Genomic DNA, 24,167 nt, shown 5'->3' on the forward strand with positions numbered 1-24,167 from the left:
TATATGTTAGTTCACAAGCGCATGGGGGTTCATAGGCATGGATGGTGCCAAAGCTCCACGTGGGGTGGGGGCTGGAACAGACTCTGTATGGGGAGACACTTTGCACATGGATCTTCTAGGCTTCAAATGAAGACTGCAAATGGTAGAAATAAATATCCTTACCAGAAGGGGTGGACACAGTCACCATACGGTGGAGTGTCATACAGGCTTGAGGGATCCAACGATCCCAGGGATATCTGGCTGGAGAGATCCTGATGGAGAGTCACATCCAGGGCGGCCATCACCATTCGATGGTATGGAGGTTCCTGATCAATCAGAATGTCTTTCTTAGATGGAAGGAGTGTGCCAAGAGCAATGGCTAAAGACATTCTGATTGATCGGGAACTTCCATACCATCGAATGGTGACGGCCGCCCTGGACGTGACTCTCCATCAGGATCTCTCCAGCCAGATATCCCTGGGATCGTTGGATCCCTCAAGCCTGTATGACACTCCACCGTATGGTGACTGTGTCCACCCCTTCTGGTAAGGATATTTATTTCTACCATTTGCAGTCTTCATTTGAAGCCTAGAAGATCCATATTGCGAAGTGTCTCCCCATACAGAGTCTGTTCCAGCCCCCACCCCACGTGGAGCTTTGGCACCATCCATGCCTATGAACCCCCATGCGCTTGTGAACTAACATATAATTCATCACACATTTATGGACCTTTCTCTCAATTTGTTTATGTGTTAGATGTTCACCATTTCCACATATGACTTAATAGGTATAGGTTGTGTTTTCAGCACTTTTTCACAGTTATATGTTGAAAACGTAAATGCACATTTTAGCGCTGCATGTGTTTTTATATATATTCATTTGTATACTGTCTACCACATTGTTACATGCCGGCAGCTATCACTTAATTATTTCTGTAATAGCGCAATTATTGATTGGTTTTATTGATCTACATAAAGATGGCCTAGGCTATAAGAAGATCCAAGACCCTGAAACTGAGCTGCAGCACGGTGGCCAAGACCATACAGCGGTTTAACAAGACAGGTTCCATTCAGAACAGACCTCGCCATGGTCGACCAAAGAAGTTGAGTGCACGTGCTCAGCGTCATATCCAGAGGTTGTCTTTGGGAAATAGACATATGAGTGCTGCCAGCACTGCTACAGAGGTTGAAGGGGTGGAGCTCAGACCATACGCCTCACACCGCATCAAATTGGTCTGCATGGCTGTCATTCCAGAAGGAAGCCTCTTCTAAATATGATGCACAAGAAGGCCCGAAAACAGTTTGCGGAAAACAAGCAGACTAAGGACATGGATTACTGGAACCATGTCCTGTGGTCTGATGAGACCAAGATAAACTTATTTGGTTCAGATGATGTCAAGCGTGTGTGGCGTCTTGCCTGGTGTCAAGCATGGTGGTGGGAGTGTCAAGGTCTGGGGCTGCATGAGTGCTGCCGGCACTGGGGAGCTACAGTTCATTAAGGGAACCATGAATGCCAACATGTACTGTGACATACTGAAGCAAAGCATGATCCCCTCCCTTTGGAGACTGGGACGCAGGGCAGTATTCCAACATGATAATGACCCCAAACACAACTCCAAGAAGACCACTGCCTTGCTAAAGAAGCTGAGGGTAAAGGTGATGGACTGGCCAAGCGTGTCTCCAGACCTAAACCCTATTGAGCATCTGTGGGGCATCCTAAAACGGAAGGTGGAGGAGCGCAAGGTCTCTAACATCCACCAGCTCTGTGAGGTCGTCATGGAGGAGTGGAATAGGACTCCAGTGGCAACCTGACGCTCTGGTGAACTCCATGCCCAAGAGGGTTAAGGCAGTGCTGGAAAATAATGGTGGCCACACAAAATATTGATGTTTTGGTCCCAATTTGGTGTACTCACTTTAGTTGCCAGCGGTTTAGACATTAATGGCTGTGTGTAGAGTTATTTTGAGGGGACATTATAAGTAATACTTAAAAAAAAAAAAAAAAAAAAGTTCTTCTGGGTATGCTAAACTTTGTACACAAGTTCCAGGTAAAGGTAATTGCTGTTCCAAACATGCTGTCTGCCTGGACAGAGGTAGCAGCAGAAGACTCTGACTTATTAATATGTTTTGAGAATTGGCAACCGCATACTTGCAAACAATGTGCTTCCTTGTTATGTTTGTTTTTTTTTGCGGTGTTAAATAATAGAGTGTTCCCCACCTGACAAATAATGGAGTCTGAACAATTTATAAATGTATGGGCATCCTGCTTACCATCTTACCTGTAATATTAACATATCTATTTTTTATTTATTATTTTTTTTTACAAGCCTGGCTTCTATATGCAAGTGGTGCACCCAAATGCAACAGAGGTTATTCAATAAAGACAATGGTAGAGGTAATGACAGTACTTCCCTCATTGGAATGCAAGGAATAGGCAGCAGCAGATGTAAGACTAAATTAGTAGTCATCCAACACATTCATTTACATGACACAAAGCTGGGCTAGTTGTCAGCTTTACAGATACGCGGTTGCTAAATCTTTTCACACTTTGCAGAGCAGCAGCCTTTAGCTTACAACTAAGAGACAAGTAAAAAGTGACCTTACTGATGGACCATAGGAAGTGACAATGTATGATCATTTTCTACAATTAAGAAAATATATTATAGAACACTTGGCAGTGATTTCACATCTCGTCTGTCTACAGCTCACATAAAGCAATGATATTGCTGCAGTGTTATACATCAATGGTCACCTTTTAGCACTCAAGCTGGGGAAAAATGTAATAAGTGCTCGTATACTTTGATAAAAAAAATCCATGTACAGATCCAAGATATCTGCAATGCATGTGATTGCCTAGGGTCACTGAACTATAATACTCTAAATTGCTGGGAATTGACTTTCTTTTACGGAGTTGCAAGAATCTATGGAGGCTTTCTAACGTCCAGCTTCACAGTGACTGTCATTATGGGATATTTCACAAATACAGCTTCCTGTTGTTATGCAGCTGTTATGTTAATAAGAATAAATGACTATTTGGTGTATTTCCAAGAATGACCAGGAAATCTTTAGTGCAGATTGCACATTATTATTTAAGGGGCTCTCAATTTTACCTACAGCTTTATCCACTGCAACTCTTAAACCTCTGGATGGTTAAAATATAAGGATGCCAACCCATTCTATGCATGAAGGTAAAAAAAACCTTCTCTGTGCAGAAACATCCCCATCCCCCCCTTAATACTTACCTGAGCCCCCTCTCAATCCAGTGATGTGCACAAGAGACTTGGCTCTCTGGAGACTCTGACACCTCATTGGCTCCCGCTGCTGTCAATCACAGCCAGTGAGCTAATGGCAAGAGAGAAAGGGCCGCGGCTGTGTGTGTATGAATGGACATGTAGAGCAGCCTCTCGGGAGCGAGTTTCCTTGGATGCCCTCATAGCAAGCCGCTTGCTCTGGGGGCACTGGGCAGAACGGAGGTGGCAGAAGTGCCAGTGAAAAAAGAACAAGACTTCAACATCACTTTAACTAGGCTTCATACGACCCTAATTCTAAAAAAGTTGGAATGCTGTGTAAAATCTACATAACAGAATGCAATGATATCCCATATTTTATTTACAATAGAAAACATATCAAATGTTTAAACTTAGAAAATGTACCAATTTTAAGAAATAAAATAAGGTGGTTTTGAAATTGATGGCAGCAGCATGTTCCCAAAAAGTTGGGACAGAGCAAAAAAAAAGCTGGCAAAGTAAGCGGTACAAACAAGGAAGAGCTGGAAGAACATTTTGCAACTAATCAGGTTAATTGGCAACAGGTCATTAACATGACTGGGTATAAAAAGAGCATCTTAGGGAGTCAGAGTGTTTCAGAAGTAAAGATAAGCAGAGGTTCACTAATCTGTGAAAAGCTGTGTATAAAAATTATCAAACAATTTCAGAATAATGTTCCTCAACCTAAAATTGCAAAGACTAAATATATCATCAGTTACAGTACATAATATCAAAAGATTCAGAGGATCTGGAGACATCTCTGTGCACAAAGGACAAGGCCTTAATACAGTACTGGATGTCTGTGATCTTCGAGCCCTCAGATGACACTGTAATAAAAACAGGCATGATTCTGTGAGGGACATCACTGTATGGGCTTAGGTATACTTCCAAAAATCACTGTCTGTGAACACAGTTTGCTGAGTCATCCAGAAATGCAAGTTAAAACGCTATCATGCAAAGAAGCAGCCATATCTGAACATGATCCACAAATGCTGCCATCCTCTCCGAGCCAAAGCTTATTTAAAATTATTGATGCAAAATAAAAAACTCTTCTGTGATCAGACAAATTGAAAATTTGACATTTTCTTGGCAACCATGGGCATCACGTCCTCCTGACTCTAGAGAAGAGGGACCTTCCAGCTTGTTATTAGTGCTTGGTTCAAAATCTTGCATCTCTGGTGGTATGGGTGTGAATAAGTGCGTATGGAATGGCACCACCAATGCTGAAGGGATATCCAGGTTTTAGAGCAGCACATGCTCCCATCCAGACTACGTCTTTTTCAGGAAAGGCCTTGAATATTTTAGCAGGACAATGCTAAACCGCATACTGCATTGAAGGCAACAGCATGGCTTCATGGTAGAAGAGTTCAGGTGCTTAATTGGACTGCCTGCAGTCCAGACTTTTCACCAATTGAAAACATTTGGCTCATCTTGAAACAAAAAATATGACATAGACGACTGTTGAGCAGTTAGAATCCTATATCAGACAAGAATGGGAATATATTCCTCTCCCAAAACTGTAGCAACTGGTCTCCTCAGGTCCCAGTTTACAGCGTGTTGTTGAAAAAAAGATGGGATGCTGCACCATGGTAAACATGGCTCTATCTCAACCCTTTTGAGAAGTGTTGCCGTAAACAGTTTCAAAATTACCTTATTTGTTTTCATAAAATGGTACATTTTCTCAGTTTAAACATTTTATACACGTTCTATTTTCTATTAATAAAATATGGGATTATGAGATTTGAAAATCATTGCATTCTGTTTTTATGTAGATTTTACACAGTCATTAAGTGGAATTGGGTTGTACTTTGACTCTGGCCATAAGAGCTGAGAGTAAAAACCAGAGTAAAAGTTCCACCTGATGAAGTCAAGCCCAAATTTTTGCAAGGTGTGCCACAGGAAATTCCATTCTATATTGTCAAAAGCTTTGGCTGTATCCAATGCGAGGATAGCTCTGTTACCAGGACTATCGGTGGGGATATGCAAGTTGAGGAACAATCTTCTAATGCTGATAGCTATAGACCTGGCAAGTATAAAATCAGATTGATCTGGGTGATCTAACCCAAATAATTAATGTTGATAGGAGTTTAGCTAAGCATTTCATAAGGAGTTTAACATCGGATGTAACTAACAAGATTAGCCAATACATTTCTGGAAGCAAGGGGTTCCTATCAAATTTTAACAGGACTACAATAACCCCCTCATTCATAAACTGAGGAAGTTTACACTCATTGCATACAGCCAAAAGTTCCGGAAGAGGAACCTTCCCATACAACTTATAAATCTCCCCGGCAGACCGTCAGCTCCCAAGGCCTTATTATTGGGGAGGGATGTGGCTGCGACCTGAAGCTTCTCTATTGTAATAGGGAAGTCCAACAGGTCTAGGTCAGTTTCAGAGAGCGTAGGTAAGACAATGAAACTTAGAAAGTGCAGCTAGGCCTCATCCTCGTAGAAGACCTTACTGCTATACAAAACTTGATGAAATTAACAAAAAAAAAAAAAGATAATACAGCAAGAGAAGTAGTGACTGTATAGCCATTGCTATCACATAATTCACCTATATAAAAGTTAGGTGTCTCCGATTTAGATTTAGAAATAGTAGCGAGGAGATGACGTATATTTTCCCAATCCTCAAAGAATGGCTGTTGCAAAACAAATCTTTTCTGTTCAGCTTTTTTAATTGATAGAGGCATAGAGTTGTTGCTTTACTAGCCCTATAAGCTGGCTATCTTGAGAGAGATTTGCAATATAGTGTAGTTCAGCTTGAGGGACCACTGCACCCCTACTCCCCTATGCTGTAATATATTTCTGATGCATTACAAAGAACCTCTTCTCATCTTCTCCCCCATCCTTATCTACATACCCCTCCCTGTGCACAGGCAGAGAGCACAGGAATTTATCATCTCTCAGGATTTCTGGCAGGATCAACAGGTATTTTTTGCACATGCCAAACAGGTATAACAAAACATGTTCAATTATATATTTAGCAGGTCAAAGTGAGCAACTCATTGTCAGGGTTTAAATACCATTTAATTAGTTCTTCCACACCACTAAGTGCTGCCAAGTAGGTGTTTAAACTTACCTTTAGTCCCATTCCAGCAATCTTTTCTCCTAAAAATGGCTGCTTCTTACTCATACTTTATGGGAAACCCGTACTCACAGCAGACTCAAGCGGTTACTCAGAGTGTGCCTTTCCCAAAATGGGGCCACAGCTCATACACCTGCCTTTTGGGGCCAAGTTGGGCATTTTGCACTTAGGGGTGTACATGTTTAATGAGCATTCTAGCCTTAGTCCATAGGGTTTGAGAGATTATATATATATATATATATATATATATATATATATATATATATATATATATATATATATATATATATATATACACATATATACACACACACACACACACACAGTATCTCACATTTTTGTAAATATTTTATTATATCTTTTTAAGTGACAACTCTGAAGAAATTACACTTTGCTACAATGTAAAGTACTGAGTGTACAGCTTGTATAAGTGTAAATTTGCTGTCCCCTCAAAATAACTCAACACAGCCATTAATGTCTAAACCGCTGGCAACAAAAGTGAGTACACCCCCTAAGTGAAAATGTCCAAATTGGGCCCAATTAGCCATTTTTCCTCCCCGGTGTCATGTGACTCAGTGTTACAAGGTCTCAGGTGTGAATAGGGAGCAGGTGTGTTAAATTTGGAGTTATCGCTCTCACTCTCTCATACTGGTGACTGGAAGTTCAACATGGCACCTCATGGCAAAGAACACTCTGAGGATCTGAAAAAAAGAATTGGTGCTCTACATAAAGATGGCCTAGGCTATAAGAAGATTGCCAAGACCCTGAAACTGAGCTGCAGCATGGTGGCCAAGACCATACAGTGATTTAACAGGTCAGGTTCCACTCAGAACATGCCTCGCCATGGTCGACCAAAGGAGTTGAGTGGACGTGCTCAGCGTCATATCCAGAGGTTGTCTTTGGGAAATAGATGTATGAGTGCTGCCAGCATTGCTGCAGAGGTTGAAGGGGTGGGGGGTCAGCCCGTCAGTGGTCAGACCATACGCCGCACACTGCATCAAATTGGTCTGCATGCCTGTCGGCCCAGAAGGAAGCCTCTTCTAAAGATGATGCACTGAAGAAAGCCTGCAGTTTGCTGAAGACAAGCAGACTAAGGACATGGATTACTGGAACCATGTCCTGTGGTCTGATGAGACCAAGATAAACTTATTTGGTTCAGAAGGTTGCATATGTGGTGGCAACCAGGTGAGGAGTACAAAGACAAGTGTGTCTTGCCTACAGTCAAGCATGGTGGTGGGAGTGTCATGGTCTGGGGCTGCATGAGTGCTGCCGGCACTGGGGAGCTACAGTTCATTGAGGGAACCATGAATGCCAACATGTACTGTGACATACTGAAGCAGAGCATGATCCCCTCCCTTTGGAGACTTGGCCGCAGGGCAGTATTACAACATGATAACGACCACAAACACACCTCCAAGATGACCACTTCCTTGCTAAAGAAGCTGAGGGCAAAGGTAATGGACAAAGCATGTCTCCAGACCTAAACCCTATTGAGCATCTGTGGGGCATCCTCAAATGGAAGGTGGAGAAGCACAAGGTCTCTAACAGCCACCAGCTCCGTGATGTCATCATGGAGGAGTGGAAGAGGACTCCAGTGGCAACCTGTGAAGCTCTGGAGAACTCAATGCCCAAGAGGGTTAAGGCAGTGCTGGAAAATAAAGGTGGCCACACAAACTATTTACACTTTGGGGCCAAGTTGGGCATTTTGCACTTAGGGGTGTACTCACTTTTGTTGCCAGCGGTTTAGACATTAATGGCTGTGTGTTGAGTTATTTTGAGGGGACAGCAAATTTACACTGTTATACAAGCTGTACACTCACTACTTTACATTGTAGCAAAGTGTCATTTCTTCAGTGCTGTCACATAAAAAGATAGAATAAAATATTTACAGAAATGTGTGTGGTGTAGTCACTTTTGTGAGATACTGTATATACCCTTTACAGCTATAACAGCTTCAACTCTTCTGGGAAGGCTGTCCACAAGGTTTAGGAGTGCGCCTATGGGAATGTTTAACCAGAAGTGCATTTGTGAGGTCAGGCATGGATGTTGGACGAGAAGGCCTCTGATTCCGCTATAATTCTTTATGGACCTTGCTTTGTGCACTGGTGCACAGTCATGTTGGAACAGGAAGGTGCCATCCCCAAACTGTTCTCACAAAGTTGGGAGCATGAAATTGTCTAAAATGTCTTGGTATGCTGACATCTTAAGAGTTCTCTTCACTGGAACTAAGGGGCCAAGCCCAACCCCTGAAAAACAACCCCACACCTTAATCCCCCCTTCACCAAATAATTTGGACCAGTGCACAAAGCAAGGTCCATAAAGACATGGATGAGCGAATTTGGGGTGGAGGAACTTGACTGGCCTGCACAGAGTCCTGACCTCAACCCAATAGAATACCTTTGGGATGAATTAGAGCGGAGAATGTGAAACAGGACTTCTGAAAAATGGTCAAACATTCCCATAGACACGCTCCTAAACCTTGTGGACAGCCTTCCCAGAAGAGTTGAAGCCGTTATTGCTGTAAAGGATGGGCCAACTCACTATTGAACCCTATGGACTAAGACTGAGATGCCATTAAAATTCAAGTGCGTGTAAAGGCAGGCTTCCCAATACTTCTGGTAAAATCGTGTATTTGCAGTACAAAGTGTCCATTTTCAGGAGAAAGAACATGCTATTTAAAATTTGTTATATCTGTTTGATAAATGCAAGAAAAATACTTAATGATATTGCCCGAAATCGTGTGCGTTGAGAACTTTATGATCTCTCTGCCTGTACACAGAGAGGTGTTATGGAGGTGTGGAGGGATTAGGAGATGAGGAGAGGTCTTTGTTCATTGCGTGGGTTCATAGGAAGGACTCACACTAAATAAATACACAACTGAAAAAGTTATGTTATATCGTTTTGATAAATGCAGCCTTTACCCAAATGATTTTATGTTATGCTTCCCTGAGACCAATTATGGATGACCCTTGGAAACTGCAAACACTGGTATGTCTCTAAGAAATGAATATGCCTACCATAAGAAGTTAGAGAGGGGTAACCTTTTTCAAAAAGCAGATGCCAGCATTAAAATTAGAACCACTGTGCAGGGAAGCTGCATATACCATTGATAATTAAAACATCTGAGAGTATGGCCTTTTATCTCAGGGTAGTGATATGACCTTTAGGGCTCATTCACACAAGTACAGAGGACCAGACAGAATGTGTTTATGCACCTGGAAGTAACAGATTTTGCGCAGCCATTGCCAGAAGCCTGTTAAACATCAAACGACAGGATCTGCTCTACAGATTGCCCCACACATCTGAGCTTAAATGTCCATGCAGGGACAGATGAATGGTCCTGGAAGCAGTTTGTCTGCCTCCAAGGCCATGCATAAGTCCCGGTATGGATATAAAGGCTCGAATGTATGAGCTCATAAACAAGCTGGGTCCCTGCACCTGTGTGAAAAAGCTCTTAATAACTTTTCATGAACTATGTACCAACGTTGTCAGCTGAAGAAATCTATTAATATTAGTACTTAACAAGATAGTGGAAAGGGATGACAGTACAACACAGGGATTATACTGCTCTAAAAGGACAAGTGCATAAAATATGAAACAAAGTATTACCTGCTGTCACCAGCATTGGCTACATAGATTTTCCCCAGTAAGTAGACAACGACAAGAGATGTACAGCCTCCAGATATATTGTAAGTGATTTTCTCTCGCTCGATTTGCAGATCCTGAAGGAAGAAGTGAAGATAAATAAACTGATGTGCTGTACATATCCCCAAAAAATTGCCAACTTATGCTTGATTTTAAATGCTGAGTTCACTGTAAAATACAAATAGGAGGCAAGCCATTCTGCAGAGTTGCAATTTAGGACGTAGTATATAGAAAGTTGTTATAGGAACATTTTCAGCCCAGCTGTTGCAGATATAAAATGTATATAGAAAGGTGTGTGAAATGCAAACAGAAAGGAACCGACATCCATCTCCTGAACAGAAGAAAAAAAATCCGCTTATAGTGTCTCGGTCCTGTACTATGGGATTAGTACGAGACCTGCCACTGCAGACCCCCTTCTGAAAATGCTAGTTACTTGGCTGTGTCTGACTTGATCCATGTAAGCAACTGACACGGCACTGAAGCAAAGCAGCAACATGACAGCCGCAAAGCTACCATTCTCAAAAAGAGGTTACATTGCAACATTTCTAGAATCCCTGTCTGTACTTTCAATAATACCCATAGATTCACTTCCAGAATTTCCACTGACATTCGCAGAATCCCTGTTGGGACATCCATAATTACTGCTAGTACTTCCAACCGCATTTGCGGTATCCCTGCAGTAGAGAGGAGTTTGAGCATTCTCAAAATCCCTTCTGTAAACCAAACTACCAATTCTTTGTACGCCAATGAGCTGCAGGCTCGGTCATTCCTCACACCACAACTTCCATGAGCTGGGAGGGCAATGACTCGACCCTCAGCCTATTGAAGTACAAAAAAATGCGAGTACAGGTTAGAGAGGAGTTCGGAGGATGGCCAAACTCATCTCTATCTGTCAGTACTACCAATACTACTGCTTGCAAAACCCCTCAAAGTAGAGGTTCACCCTAAAACTAAAATCTGTAAATCTACTTGCATCCACAATCCAAGACTAACCTATCTAGCCCTGTAAAGAAGAAGTAGCTATACATACCTTGTCTGAAGCCAATCCAGTCCGGTCTCCAGCAGCAGAAGCTCTGTGCAGGAGGCAGCCAACAACGGCTGTGAAATGCCTGGGAAGTGACGCCACCCATAGAGTTACTTAGGGGCTTATATTTTCAGCTGCCTCTCCTGCACCCACCTACACAGAGAAGCCACCTCTGACAACCCAGCGTGGGACTGGACCAGAGCAGATCTGAAAAGGTATGTATAGCGATTTCTTCTTTACAGGACTAGCTAGGTTCGTCTTAAATTGTGGATGCAAGTAGATTTACAGATTTTAGTTTTAAGGTGAACTTCAATTTATAATCCATTATAGGTACCCTTTATGTATAGCTGCTCCTGATGAGTGGAGACAACCCACGAAACGCGTCAAGCTTTATATTTGATGCTATGCCACAGCAATAATGCGAATACCATGGGTTTGACCAGTTGAATCATCAATTCATTATTTACTTATCATGTTTTTACACAATTTTCAGTATACTGCTGATATACCTTGTACCATGTGCAATAATGTTTACTATTTTACCATATGATGCATTAGTCATGTTTATCTATATTTTGTATTATCTATGTTTTTATTCAATCTTGATATTTATTGCACTATGCTCAATAGTGGCATTAATAAATATGTTTATTACATTATTTGAGTGATTCAACATACCCAAGTGTTGTGTTTCACACAAAGTCCCATTTTCCTCATTTTCCCTTCTCCCTTCTTTTACATAGCAATAGGGATGGAGATCTGTGTACTGGATGGTCATGGTCTCATATGAAGTCCCGACCTCTTGTCTTTTCATTAAGGTGAACTTCTACTTTAACTTTCAGAGTTCCCTGAAACTACTCTGGGCTTGTACTGTGACCAAAAGGGTATTAAAGTTCTAGTGGCTGGTGCCACGTATTCTTTGCAGCTACCCTGCCCTGTGCAAAATAGCTATAATATACCTCTGATTGCTTGGTTTCTTGCTGACCCGGATTGACCTGACTACTCTCTTGCCTGTCGCCTGCCCTCAACCTCCTTTTGAACCTGACCTCTCTTTCGCCTGCTGCTGGCCAAAGACCTTTGCATGAACCTGACCACTGTTACCTGCTGTCTGCCTATGTATTCTGCCTGGATCTGACTACCCTTTTGCCCAATGTACTGTGTACAGTCTCCACACTATAGTCTTCCTGTCCCCCCACACCCCCTCGATGGTGCAATGCTGAGGATCAGGACCAGTTACCATCATGCAGTGAAACCCAACTCCACCATCAGGTGTTCTGGTGAAAACTGGACAGAACTTGCGCCTTGGGTGAGCCCACATTACTTGCTGGGAGGGCGTTGACATAATAGGCTAGCAATGAAAGCCTAAATAATTCTCCCATGATAAATACCCTTTAAAAATCATCACATATAGTATCTCACAAAAGTGAGTACACCCCTGACATTTTTGTAAACATTTTATTATATCTTTTCAAGTGACAACACTGAAGAAATTACACTTTGCTACAATGTAAAGTAGTGAGTGTACAGCTTGTATAACAGTGTAAATTTGCTGTCCCCTCAAAATAACTCAACACACAGCCATTAATGTCTAAACCGCTGGCAACAAAAGTAAGTATACCCCTAAGTGAAAATGTCCAAATTGGGCCCAAAGTGTCAATATTTTGTGTGGCCACCATTATTTTCCAGCACTGCCTTAACCCTCTTGGGCATGGAGTTCACCAGAGCTTCACAGGTTGCCACTGGAGTCCTCTTCCACTCCTCCATGATGACATCACAGAGCTGGTGGATGTTAGAGACCTTGCGCTCCTCCACCTTCCATTTGAGGATGCCTCACAGATGCTCATTAGGGTTTAGGTCTGGAGACATGCTAGGCCAGTCCATCACCTTTACCCACAGCTTCTTGGGGGTGTGTTTGGGGTCGTTATGCTGGAATACTGCCCTGCGGCCCAGTCTCCGAAGGGACAGGATCATGCTCTGCTTCAGTATGTCACACAGTACATGTTGGCATTAAATGTTCCCTCAATGAACTGTAGCTCCCCAGTGCCAGCAGCACTCATGCAGCCCCAGACCATGACACTCCCACCACCATACTTGACTGTAGGCAAGACACACTTGTCTTTCTACTCCTCACCTGGTTGCTGCCACACACGCCTGACACCATCTGAACCAAATAATATTTATCTTGGTCCCAGTAATCCATGTCATTTGTCTGCTAGTTTTCAGCAAACTGTTTGCGGGCTTTCTTGTGCATCATCTTTAGAAGAGGCTTCTTTCTGGGACGACAGCCATGCAGACCAATTTGATGCAATGTGTGGTGTATGGTCTGAGCACTGACAGGCTGACCCTCCACCCCTTCAACCTCTGCAGCAATGCTGGCAGCACTCAGACGTCTATTTCACAAAGACAACCTCTAGATATGATGCTGAGCACGTGCACTCAATTTCTTTGGTCGACCATGGCGAGGCCTGTTCTGAGTGGAACCTGTCCTGTTAAACTGCCTTTTGGTCTTGGCCACTTTGCTGCAGCTCAGTTTCAGGGTCTTGGCAATCTTCTTATAGCTTAGGTCATCTTTGATGATGAGTCACATGACACTGGGGAGGAAAAATGGCTAATTGGGCCCAATTTGGATGTTTTCACTTAGGGGTCTACTCACTTTTGTTGCCAGAGGTTTAGACATTAATGGCTGTGTGTTGAGTTATTTGGAGGGGACAGCAAATTTACACTGTTATACAAGCTATACACTCACTACTTTACATTGTAGCAAAAATGTGAGGGGTTTACTCACTTTTGTGAGATACTGTACATGACCTTTCCCAAGCTAAATTAAGGGACTACTGCTAAGTATATTGTGGCATCAAAAATTTTGTTGGCCCTAGGTTGTAAAATTTAGTTTGACCAGTAAATGAAAATAACTTGAAATTAGCGCTTTAAAAAGGTACCAAAATATAGAAATGAGTTCACAAACAAAAAAAATTAAAAATATACAATTTTTTTTTTTTTAAATACGTTTATAAAATACTGTACACTCACTACTTTACATTGTAGCAAAGTGTCATTTCTTCAGTGTTGTCACATTAAAAAATATAATAAAATGTTTACAAAAATGTGAGGGTGTACTCACTTTTGTGAGATGCTGTCTCTCTCTCTCTATATATATAATTTTTTTTCTTTATTGCCTTAGGCTGGGTTCACACTGGTGCGACACGACAGCGGTCCTACTTTGGATCCGACTTTGCCCTGCGACATGAAGCCGGCATGTGTCCGATTTTCAATGAACGGGGATCCGACTTGGATCCCCGCCAATGCCCGGCACTGTGTTTGGTATGAATCTTTAGGGGGAACTCCGCGCCAAATTTTAAATAAAAAACCGGCATGGGTTCCCCCTCCAGGAGCATACCAGGCCCTTGGGTCTGGTATGGACCTTGAGGGGAACCCCCTACGCCGATAAAAACGGCGTGGGGGTCCCCCCCAATCCATACCAGACCCTTATCCGAGCACGCAGCCAGGCCGGACAGGAATGGGGGTGGGGACGAGCGAGCGCCCCCCCCCTCCTGAACCGTACCAGGCCGCATGCCCTCAACATGGGGGGGTTGGTGCCTTGGGGGAGGGGGCGCGCTGCGGCCCCCCACCCCAAAGCACCTTGTCCCCATGTTGATGAGGACAAGGGCCTCTTCCCGACAACCCTGGCCGTTGGTTGTCGGGGTCTGCGGGCGGAGGGCTTATCGGAATCCAGGAGCCCCCTTTAATAAGGGGGCCCCTAGATCCCGGCCCCCCACCCTATGTGAATGAGTATGGGGTACATGGTACCCCTACCCATTCACCTAGGGAAGTGTCAATAAAAAAAACCACAGTACACAGGTTTCAAAATTAATTTATTGGGCAGCTCCGGTATCTTCTTCCGACTTCTCCCGGTGTTCCGCCTCTTCTCCCGGGCCCCGCCGCTATCTTCTTCCAGCTCTATTGCCAGCGAGGGGCCCGGTCTGCTGCCGCTGTCTTGTCGCCGCTGTCTCGCCGCTCCTTCTCTTCATCTCTTCTTCCGATGTTGACCCGACGCTCTCCCCGGCTGGAATGCTCTCTGTGCGCTCTGCTCTGACTTATATAGGCGGTGACCCCGCCCCCTTATGCCGTCACAGTCTCTGGGCATGCTGGGACCAACGGCCAGGGTTGTCGGGAAGAGGCCCTTGTCCTCATCAACATGGGGACAAGGTGCTTTGGGGTGGGGGGCCGCAGCGCGCCCCCTCCCCCAAGGCACCAACCCCCCCATGTTGAGGGCATGCGGCCTGGTACGGTTCAGGAGAAGGGGGGCGCTCGCTCGTCCCCACCCCCATTCCTGTCCGGCCGGGCTGCGTGCTCGGATAAGGGTCTGGTATGGATTGGGGGGGACCCCCACGCCGTTTTTATCGGCGTAGGGGGTTCCCCTCAAGGTCCATACCAGACCCAAGGGCCTGGTATGCTCCTGGAGGGGGAACCCATGCCGGTTTTTTATTTAAAATTTGGCGCGGAGTTCCCCCTCAAGAACATCTGAGCACAAGTCGCGTGCCGAAGTCGGATCATGCAAGACGGCAATCCGACTTTGATCCGACTTCAATGATAGTCAATAGGCTGAAGTAGGATCAAAGTCGGACCAAAGTAGTACAGGGAGCATTTATAAAGTCGGAACGACTTGTGTCGGACCAGTTAGGACGGCTCCCATAGGGAAACATTAAATTTCACACGTCATGCGACATGAGCTCCCAATGTCGGAGCGTTTGTCGGACCAGTGTGAACCCAGCCTTAATGTCTTTCAGGTTTGTTATGCTCTTATCTGATTACTAACTGCCTGAGCACCATATATTGCAGACGCATGCCAATGGTCTATGTTTTCTTCCTAGCCACCAGTCAGTGGAAGACTCTGGCTTGCACAGCTTAGCCAGGAGGTAAAAACAAAATCAGCTCCCATGATGAAAATAGCAAGGTCTCCTTTTCTCCCTTTGTGTAGACTTCGCAGTCAATCGACATGGTACAGTGAATGGGGTATGCACAGTCACAGCTTTTCAAGGTGTCAGACACTGGACTATACATTATTACAACTACCAATACATCTTTATTGCTAAATCATTTTTTGTTAAAAGTCTGTCTCGCTTTTTCAGACTGGTTTTCTTCTTTCATCTTTTAGAAACGATAAAGCCTTCATAGCAATCATTAGTCTTTTTCCATCTTTGCATAGAAAAAAGAAATATGCAGATGGCCACAGGGGTTACATATTGGACCACCTAAGATTGGAAAGAGCAACAGTCTTGTACAAGTTATCATTTCCTACATGGAACAAAGTTAGATAGAATGTATGATCTATGTTAGCTAATCTGTCTCTGCTCCTTGCTTTGATGAAACATCAAATCTTCTTAAATTCAAGACAGCTCAAGCCTAGTAAAGTTCTGGCACAAGAAACAGGCTTCAAGAAATTCTTTTCATCAGTTGAAACTGTGGGCCACAAGCAAGAAATAACCTGCTGCTGACTGAAGCCTGATGTTATCTCTACCAATCCAAGGATTTTATTCTCTACAAGGCAGCCGACGGTGGTTTTATTAGGGATTTCTTATGGTTACTGGTCTGTTCTGAATAAGTGAAATTTCATATTATCTGCTAAACATGGAAATAAATTCACCCTTTAAACTTTGAGTTAGGAAGCCTGTAATAATCATTTGAATTGCGTGTTGTCCATGCAAAGCGATTTGTTGTCAATTCCCTATTCCCTTTTCTAGGCTTGATGAAGGCCTGCTGTGGCTCTAAGACTCATATTGTCTGATTATTCAGCACATGTATATTATCCAGGAGCTTTGGGCATTGAACAGGGAAGAATATTAAACATACTATTGTGGCTTTAGGCACCATTTGTAGAATTTAAAGTATGTGCAGGGAAATGGAAGGACAAAGTCACTGGATATAAAAGCCCTGTATCTGAATCCCAAAGTTCTTTTTTGTGAAAAAAAGTGTTTTGGAAGTACAGGTATAAATTATGTAATGAGGTGATCTTCTGAAAGCATCGTTTCAAACACAACTTCAAGGCCTTTAAAATACATATTGAATCAAGGGACCAAGTAAAGTACAAACCCTTTAATAACGAAAGAAACTAAAAAAAAAAAAAAACATAACTGTGACGCTGACTATAAACTTTAGTGTGGCAACATGCTGTTAGAAAATGATCCAGTAACTGAAAGGTTGTTGTTTCTTAGAAGATCCACTTATACATGCATGCTTACTTTCTAGAAGGGAGGCAGAGTCGGTAACCTGTGGTGGTGTACTTATTAGTCCAGGTCTACACTGGGGAAATCGCTTTGCTACTCCAGTTATTGGCAGTCAACTCATTTGGGGAACCAAAAAAATCAATATGATTTAATCATGGAAGATGAGATTAAACAAGCAATGTTGGCCCCAGATAACGATATAACCACGTCCCCTGATGGAATGCCGTTGGAAATATACAAAAGTTATTTATACTCCTTGCACCTATTTTAAAAAGGGACTACACAGAAGCCTTTGCTTCTATCGAAAATTTGGGCCACTAGATGGAACTTGGTTATATTTTTTATAGTCAACTACAATTAATATCCATGTGCCTTGGACTTATTTGACAAAGCTAAAGCCTTTGGATCTATAGAATGGTCCTTTTACATGCCTGTCCCGACTGTTTTGGTATAGTCACAAACTTTCACAAATAGATCAACATAGTTTATGCCCACAATTATTTTGGTCAACTGCCACGTCTCCCCACCGTTCCATCTTCATTGGGGCACAAGGCAAGGTTGTCCTTGGTCTTCTCCCCGATTTGCTATAGCAAAAGAAATACTCGGTAGTAACATTCAGCAAAAGACAGATTTTAAAGGCATTACCTTGGAGAGAAAACTGAACGTAGAGATGTCCAAAGCCTATAGCCCGAGACATGCAGTTCTGGGTGGCGGCCAAGAATTTTTATTTTTTTTTATTTTACAACTACCCCTGCTGCAGGCAAACAGCAGGGTTTAGAGACGACAGGTCGGCTCTCTTGTAAAGGCAATCTAAGAAGCTAACTAGCCACTGGATTTTTTTTTTTTACAAGCAGCGGGAGGGGACATCCTCCACCTCCCACTGCCTTACGCTGACTGTCCAGTTCCACCGGGACGCCTGATGGACCAGCCGATGCTTCCAGCTCCATTTTTAAAAATGGAAAGCATTTCATCACACCAATTTTGGTGTGAAGAAATGCTTTAAAGGGCAGAGGAGAGATCTGGGGTCTATTGACCCCAATTCTCTTCATAAAGGAGTACCTGTCACTGCCTATTGCTGTCACAAGAGATGTTTACATTCCTTGTGACAGTAATAAAAGTGATTAAAAAAAAAATTAAGCGACAGTGTAAAAATAAAAATACGGTAAATAATGAAAAAACTTTTTTAAAGCACCCCCCCTGTGTGTGCGTGCAAACAGCGATCGTCACATACATGTGAGGTATCACCAACATCAGATTAAGTGTAGTAATTCTAGCACCAGTCTTCCTGTGTAAATCTAAAGTGGTAACCTGTAAAGGCTTTTAAAGCATCGCCTATGGATAGTAAAATGTATTTTATTTGCACGGGCATGCATAATATTAAAATGTGACATGTTAGGCATCTATTTATTTGGTGTAACATCATCTTTTATATTTTAACAAACAATTTGGTTATGTATTGTGTTTTTGTGTATTTAAATTAAAAGAGTGTATTTTTTTTCCAAAAAATTGCGTTTGAAAAAGCGCTGCGCAAATACCACAAGACATAAAAATTGCAACACCCACCAATTTATTCTCTAGGGCCTCTGCTTTAAAAAAAATTATAATGTTTGGTGTTTCTAAGAAATTTTCTATAAAAAAAATAAAACTTTCAAAGTTTAAATCACCATAAAGCCTCTTTCTTTTTTAAAAGCCCCAGACTTTCCTAAAAGCACCTCAGCCTAATAAAAAAACATCAACTCTTCATATTTTCTATCCTGGGAACTTTTTTTTTTAAATCAGGACAAGTAGATCCTCATGAAGGACAAGTAGATCAGGACCCCGATTTAGTTCCTTGGACAAGTCATTTTTAAAAAAATTTCCACACCCCTGTGAACGTATAGGCTTTCAATGTATTCTGATTACTTACCACTTTTTCTTCATGATGCGTGTCATTTTTATATCCTTGGCTATATGTACTATTGAAGAATTTGGTGCATATTCTGGCCTCAAAATTAATTTGAAAAAAAGAAAAAAGAAAAAAAAAAAAAAATCGGTCTCTATGCCACTAGCCACCAAATCCAAGCCCTTTAATCCCCTCTTACAACTCTGTCTTCCTTTAAATACCTAGAAATTGTAATCACAAGAGACCCCTCACATGCCATCTTGTGACCAGCTTGCAGTTCTTAATGAGCTGCGAGGGTGCTGGTAACTGTCTGCCCAGCTATGCTGAGTCTGAAGGAGCCTGACATTGTGGGTGCAATGCTCTGCAGACTCCTTAGAAAAAGAATGATGAGGGACGTTTTGGACATTCGGATCAGGGGATTTCTAAGCCCCGGACTCCTGGCGCAGAAATACTGGGGCTTAGAACCAGAGATTGCTGAGGTCCAGGTCAGTGGAACTGGGGGGGGGGGCTGTGTAAGTTCACCGTACAGATTTTTCTGTAATGGTGAACTTACCCTTTATAGCGGAACTTCAGTCATTTTTTTTTCTTTACATCTTCTGCCCTTGTTGTTTTTACTTTGGATAGTAAAACTTTTTATTTTCTGTCAGTAAATACCTTATACAGCCCACTTCCTGTTTCTTGTCTGGTAAAAAGCCTAGGTTTATGACATCATGCACAGCTCTCTGTCTTTCACTCACTCTCGAGAGCTTGCCAGGAAGGAAGGGGGGATGAGTCATAAGAGGGCCAATGAGAGCTGCAGAGTTCTAGGCGTGCCTCTGTGTAAATCCAGGAAGTGAACAGGCAGCACCTTAAACTGCCCACAGTTAAAATGGATGCAGCCAGACTCAATGGAGGGAGATTTCTGCAGCATATTTGGCAAGTACAGAAACACAGTATATATAAAATAATATGCAAAGTGGTTGGAGGGAAGCTTCAGAATGGCAAAGATGTTTTTATTACAGATGCGAGCAGACTGCAGTTCCTCTTTAAGTGGTTAAACTGACCTCTTTTACATACTGAAGTTCATCCCTTGATCTAAAAGAACTAAATGTTACAATGTTTCTCTTTATCTCCGCCTAAGCGATGTTGTAATAAACTTGGCAGGCTGCCTGCTTTTTTTTTGGGGGGGGGGGTTTGACAGCTGTCAGCAGTGAGCAGAGAATGGCTCTGCACTGAAACGAAGAAATGCTGAAGATCGTGAGGGGGGTTGAATCGTGAATCTCGATTCTTTAAAGATTAAACGTGCAGCTCTACCACTCAACAGAATAAGTAACATGTTTACATTTATCAGTTTCCAGGTTAATGTTACAATGTAAAACTAAATTCAGTGTGGAGGTGGCCATTTTGAATAATGAACTACCTGTTCCTTGACCTACAGCTTTTTAGCCACTTCAGACCCAGAAAAGACTACAAAATAGGTTATTGATTTATGGCATTTTTAGTATTATTATTATTATTTTTAACTAGTAATGGCAGCGATCTGTGATTTTTATCGGGACTGTGACATTGCGGCAGACAGATCAGACACTTTTTTGAAAATATTGACATTTATACAGCGATCAGAGCTATAAATTGTCACTGATTACTGTATAAAGGTCACTGGCAGGGAAGGGGTTAACACTAGGGGGCGATCAAGAGGTTAAATGTTCTCCCTCACTGTGTGTTCTAACTGTGGGGGGAGGGGACTGACTGGGGGAGGAGACCGATCAGAGTATCTATATACAAGGAACACACGATCTGTCTCCTCTCCCCTGACAGGACGTGGATTTGTGCGTTTACACATTCAGATCCACGTTCCTGCTCCGTTTCGAGCGATCGCGGGTGCCCGGGGGACATCGCGGCCGCCGGGCACACCCCCTATACCCCTTAAAGTGACTGTCATACAGCTACGGTGACTCGCGCATGGGAGCCATTCTGCTGCTGTCAAACGACGGCAGACGTTCGGCATGCGGTTAAAGGCACAGAAGCTGCTGATTACTTGCCGACAATGGTAGCTAAACATAAGTGATTTCTTTATCGTTTCAGTTTTCTCTCCAGGATCATGGTCTAGCTTCAGGTCCACTTTCCTTTTTTAGAGTGTGTGTTTTATATATATATATATATTTTTTTGTGTGTGTGTGTGTGTGTGTGTGTGTGTGTGTGTGTGTGTGTGTGTGTATGTATGTATGTATATGTGTATATATATATATATATATATATATATATATATATATATATATATATATATATATATATATATAAAAATACACATCATTTTTTTTCTTTTGTTTTATATTGGGTGGCACAGTGGTGTAGTGGTAGCACTCTTGCCTAGCAGTAAGAAGGGTCACTGGTTTGAATCCCAACTACTACCTGCCTGGAGTTTGCATGTTCTCCCTGTGCCTGCGTGGGTTTCCTCCGGGTGCTCTGGTTTCCTCCCACACTCCAAAGACATGCTGGTAGGTTAATTGGATCCTGTCTAAATTGTCCCTAGTATGTATGAATGTGAGTTAGGGACCTTAGATTGTAAGCTCCTTTAGGGTAGGGACTGATGTGAATGTACAATGTATATGTAAAGCGCTGCGTAAATTGACGGCGCTATATAAGTACCTGAAATAAATAAATAAAATAAAAATAAATATTAAGCCCAACATTAGATAGGATATAAATATATATTTTTGAAAAGAACTTAAAGTAACTACAAATTCGCAGTAATGGATGATTTTAGGGTTATGACTCTGTAAACCTGTACCAATGTTATTCGTTTTTAACAGAAAGGAAAACTCCAACATGAAGGTTCAACCCAAAACACAGCTTGTATATTACAGTGTAAACTAAATGGAATAGAGAATCATTTCTGATCCTTTAAACAACATTGCCACCTGCTGGCAATCTTGAAAAATGCACTCTTTACTAGAAATACTTTAATCACCCTACACACAAAACTTTATTGAAATAAGTCGACTTTCAATGCTGATCTTTTCCATTGAAAATATTAAATTGCCTGGTTTTCATGCTAATCCACTGGCTTTATAGACACTCTAGAGAATAAAATAGTGGCAGTTCCAATTTTCACACAGTATTAGAGCACTGGTTTGGGAAATGCAAAATTTCAGTAAAAAATACACTAAAGTTAATTTTAAAGCACACAAATGCAATAAATTACCAAGTGCTATAAAAGATAAGAATTTCAAACGTTAAAATTTGTGCGCACCCACGAAATGGCAAAAAACACCTCAGTACTCTATATTTTCCATAGGCGGCACTTTAAAAGCCCATACTGGTCATCATCAGTTTAAAGTTAATCATGACTAATGGGCCAAGAGTTATTGATCTCCCTCTGACGTTCACAGCAATATATAACACACGTAGCAGAATCAACGTTTTCACTTGCCCCGGACGCATGCATTTAACATTTGTGCATGTTTATACAGATTTTTTTTTTTGGGGGGGGGGTTACACATTTTAAACATCGCTTCTGGGTCGTTAATAGGAAAGGAACATCAGTGAAGCCTGGGAAACATGGAGGGGGGGGGGGGGGGGGGAGTGCGGTCCAGTACAGCCGCTTCCATCTGACAGCTGGCTTGACAGATTTATACACGCTCCTGGCAGCTGCCAGGAGTGTGTGTAAAACCAACCCCCTAAAGACACTGCCATAGATTGTAGTGTGATGGTAGTCAAAGGGTTAAATTATCTGACATTACATCACTCACATCCACCGCATCCCTCTATCCCCATGGATAAATTATAAGTTAGGCATATATATGTCTGTGGCAGTTAAAAAAGTCTGCAACATGTTTGCTTAATGGGGCAGGGATGGCCTTACGAGGGGGAAAAAAATAAAATTAAAGAAAAATGCTAATCTGTAAAAAATAAACAAAAAAATGTAGTAGTGGAGGGTGGGAAAATGGCTAGGTTTAGATCAGAGTTTGGCTCTCGGCAATACCAAAGCTCAGATTTTTGCCCTTTCTACCTTGTTTAAAAGATGGTCTTTGTCACAGGTCCCAGAAGGCTGCGCGACCATTTACAAAGCGCAGTGCAGCTTGCGCATGCGCAGTGAGCAGCTGGCTGTGAAGCTGCAGGGAGTCACAGCCGGCTGCCCACAAAAAAAACAGGCTGGCGCTGGGGACACTGTGTTGCTATGGGTATTTTTGTAGTGATTTTTATAGCACTAATATTGTGCAACATTTTAGTTACATGTGCTGTTTTAGAAGCTAGGGCTCCCCTATTGATATGCAAAACCCGTCAGACTGGTTTATGAGCTCGGGAATAGGATGTCAGGCTACAGGATATGATGTAGCATGAAATGAGGGGTAGGAGAAAAAGGAATTTGAACAGGCCATGCGCTCAGAAAAAAAAAAAAAAGACTTGTTGTGGAACACAAAGAAGACAATGTTGTGTTGCGAGACTTCGGGGGGGGGGAACAGGTGTTTCTAGCTAGACTCTGAGCAAGAAGCCATGAGAAGATTCCACCATAAAGAAAGATCCAAGTAGCTGATTAGTATACTCATGCCTATCCCATACATTGTGCATGCTTATTTTTTTTAACCACTTCAGCCCCGGAAGGATTTACCCCCTTCCTGACCAGAGCACTTTTTACAATTTGGCACTGCGTTGCTTTAACTGCTAATTGCGCGGTCATGCAATGCTGTACCCAAACGAAATTTGCGTCATTTTCTTCCCACAAATAGAGCTTTCTTTTGATGGTATTTGATCACCTCTGCCGTTTTTATTTTTTGCGCTGTAAACGGAAAAAGACCGAAAATTTTGAAAAAAAAGGATATTTTCTACTTTTTGTTATAAAAAAAATCCAATAAACTCAATTTTAGTCATACATTTAGGCCAAAATGTATTCGGCCACATGTCTTTGGTAAAAAAAAATGTCAATAAGCGTATATTTATTGGTTTGCGCAAAAGTTATAGCGTCTACAAACTAGGGTACATTTTCTGGAATTTACACAGCCTTTAATTTATGACTGCCTATGTCATTTCTTGAGGTGCTTAAAATGGCAGGGCAGTACAAAACCCCCCCAAATGACCCCATT

The 24,167-nt window shown here is 42.3% G+C and overlaps 1 protein-coding gene across 1 annotated transcript in view; it reads right to left on the reverse strand.

The window, feature by feature from the left end:
• The window catches only part of PPM1H (protein phosphatase, Mg2+/Mn2+ dependent 1H), a 283,507-nt gene that overhangs the window by 111,210 nt on the left and 148,130 nt on the right, over window positions 1-24,167 (reverse strand). The window contains exon 4 of the mRNA XM_073620253.1: window positions 9,939-10,051. Within this exon, the coding sequence (XP_073476354.1) occupies window positions 9,939-10,051 (113 nt within the window). The remainder of the gene's footprint in view (window positions 1-9,938; window positions 10,052-24,167) is intronic.

The sequence above is a fragment of the Aquarana catesbeiana genome, linkage group LG03 (assembly GCF_042186555.1).
Source record: "Aquarana catesbeiana isolate 2022-GZ linkage group LG03, ASM4218655v1, whole genome shotgun sequence".
In the NCBI taxonomy this organism is placed as follows: Eukaryota; Metazoa; Chordata; class Amphibia; order Anura; family Ranidae; genus Aquarana; species Aquarana catesbeiana.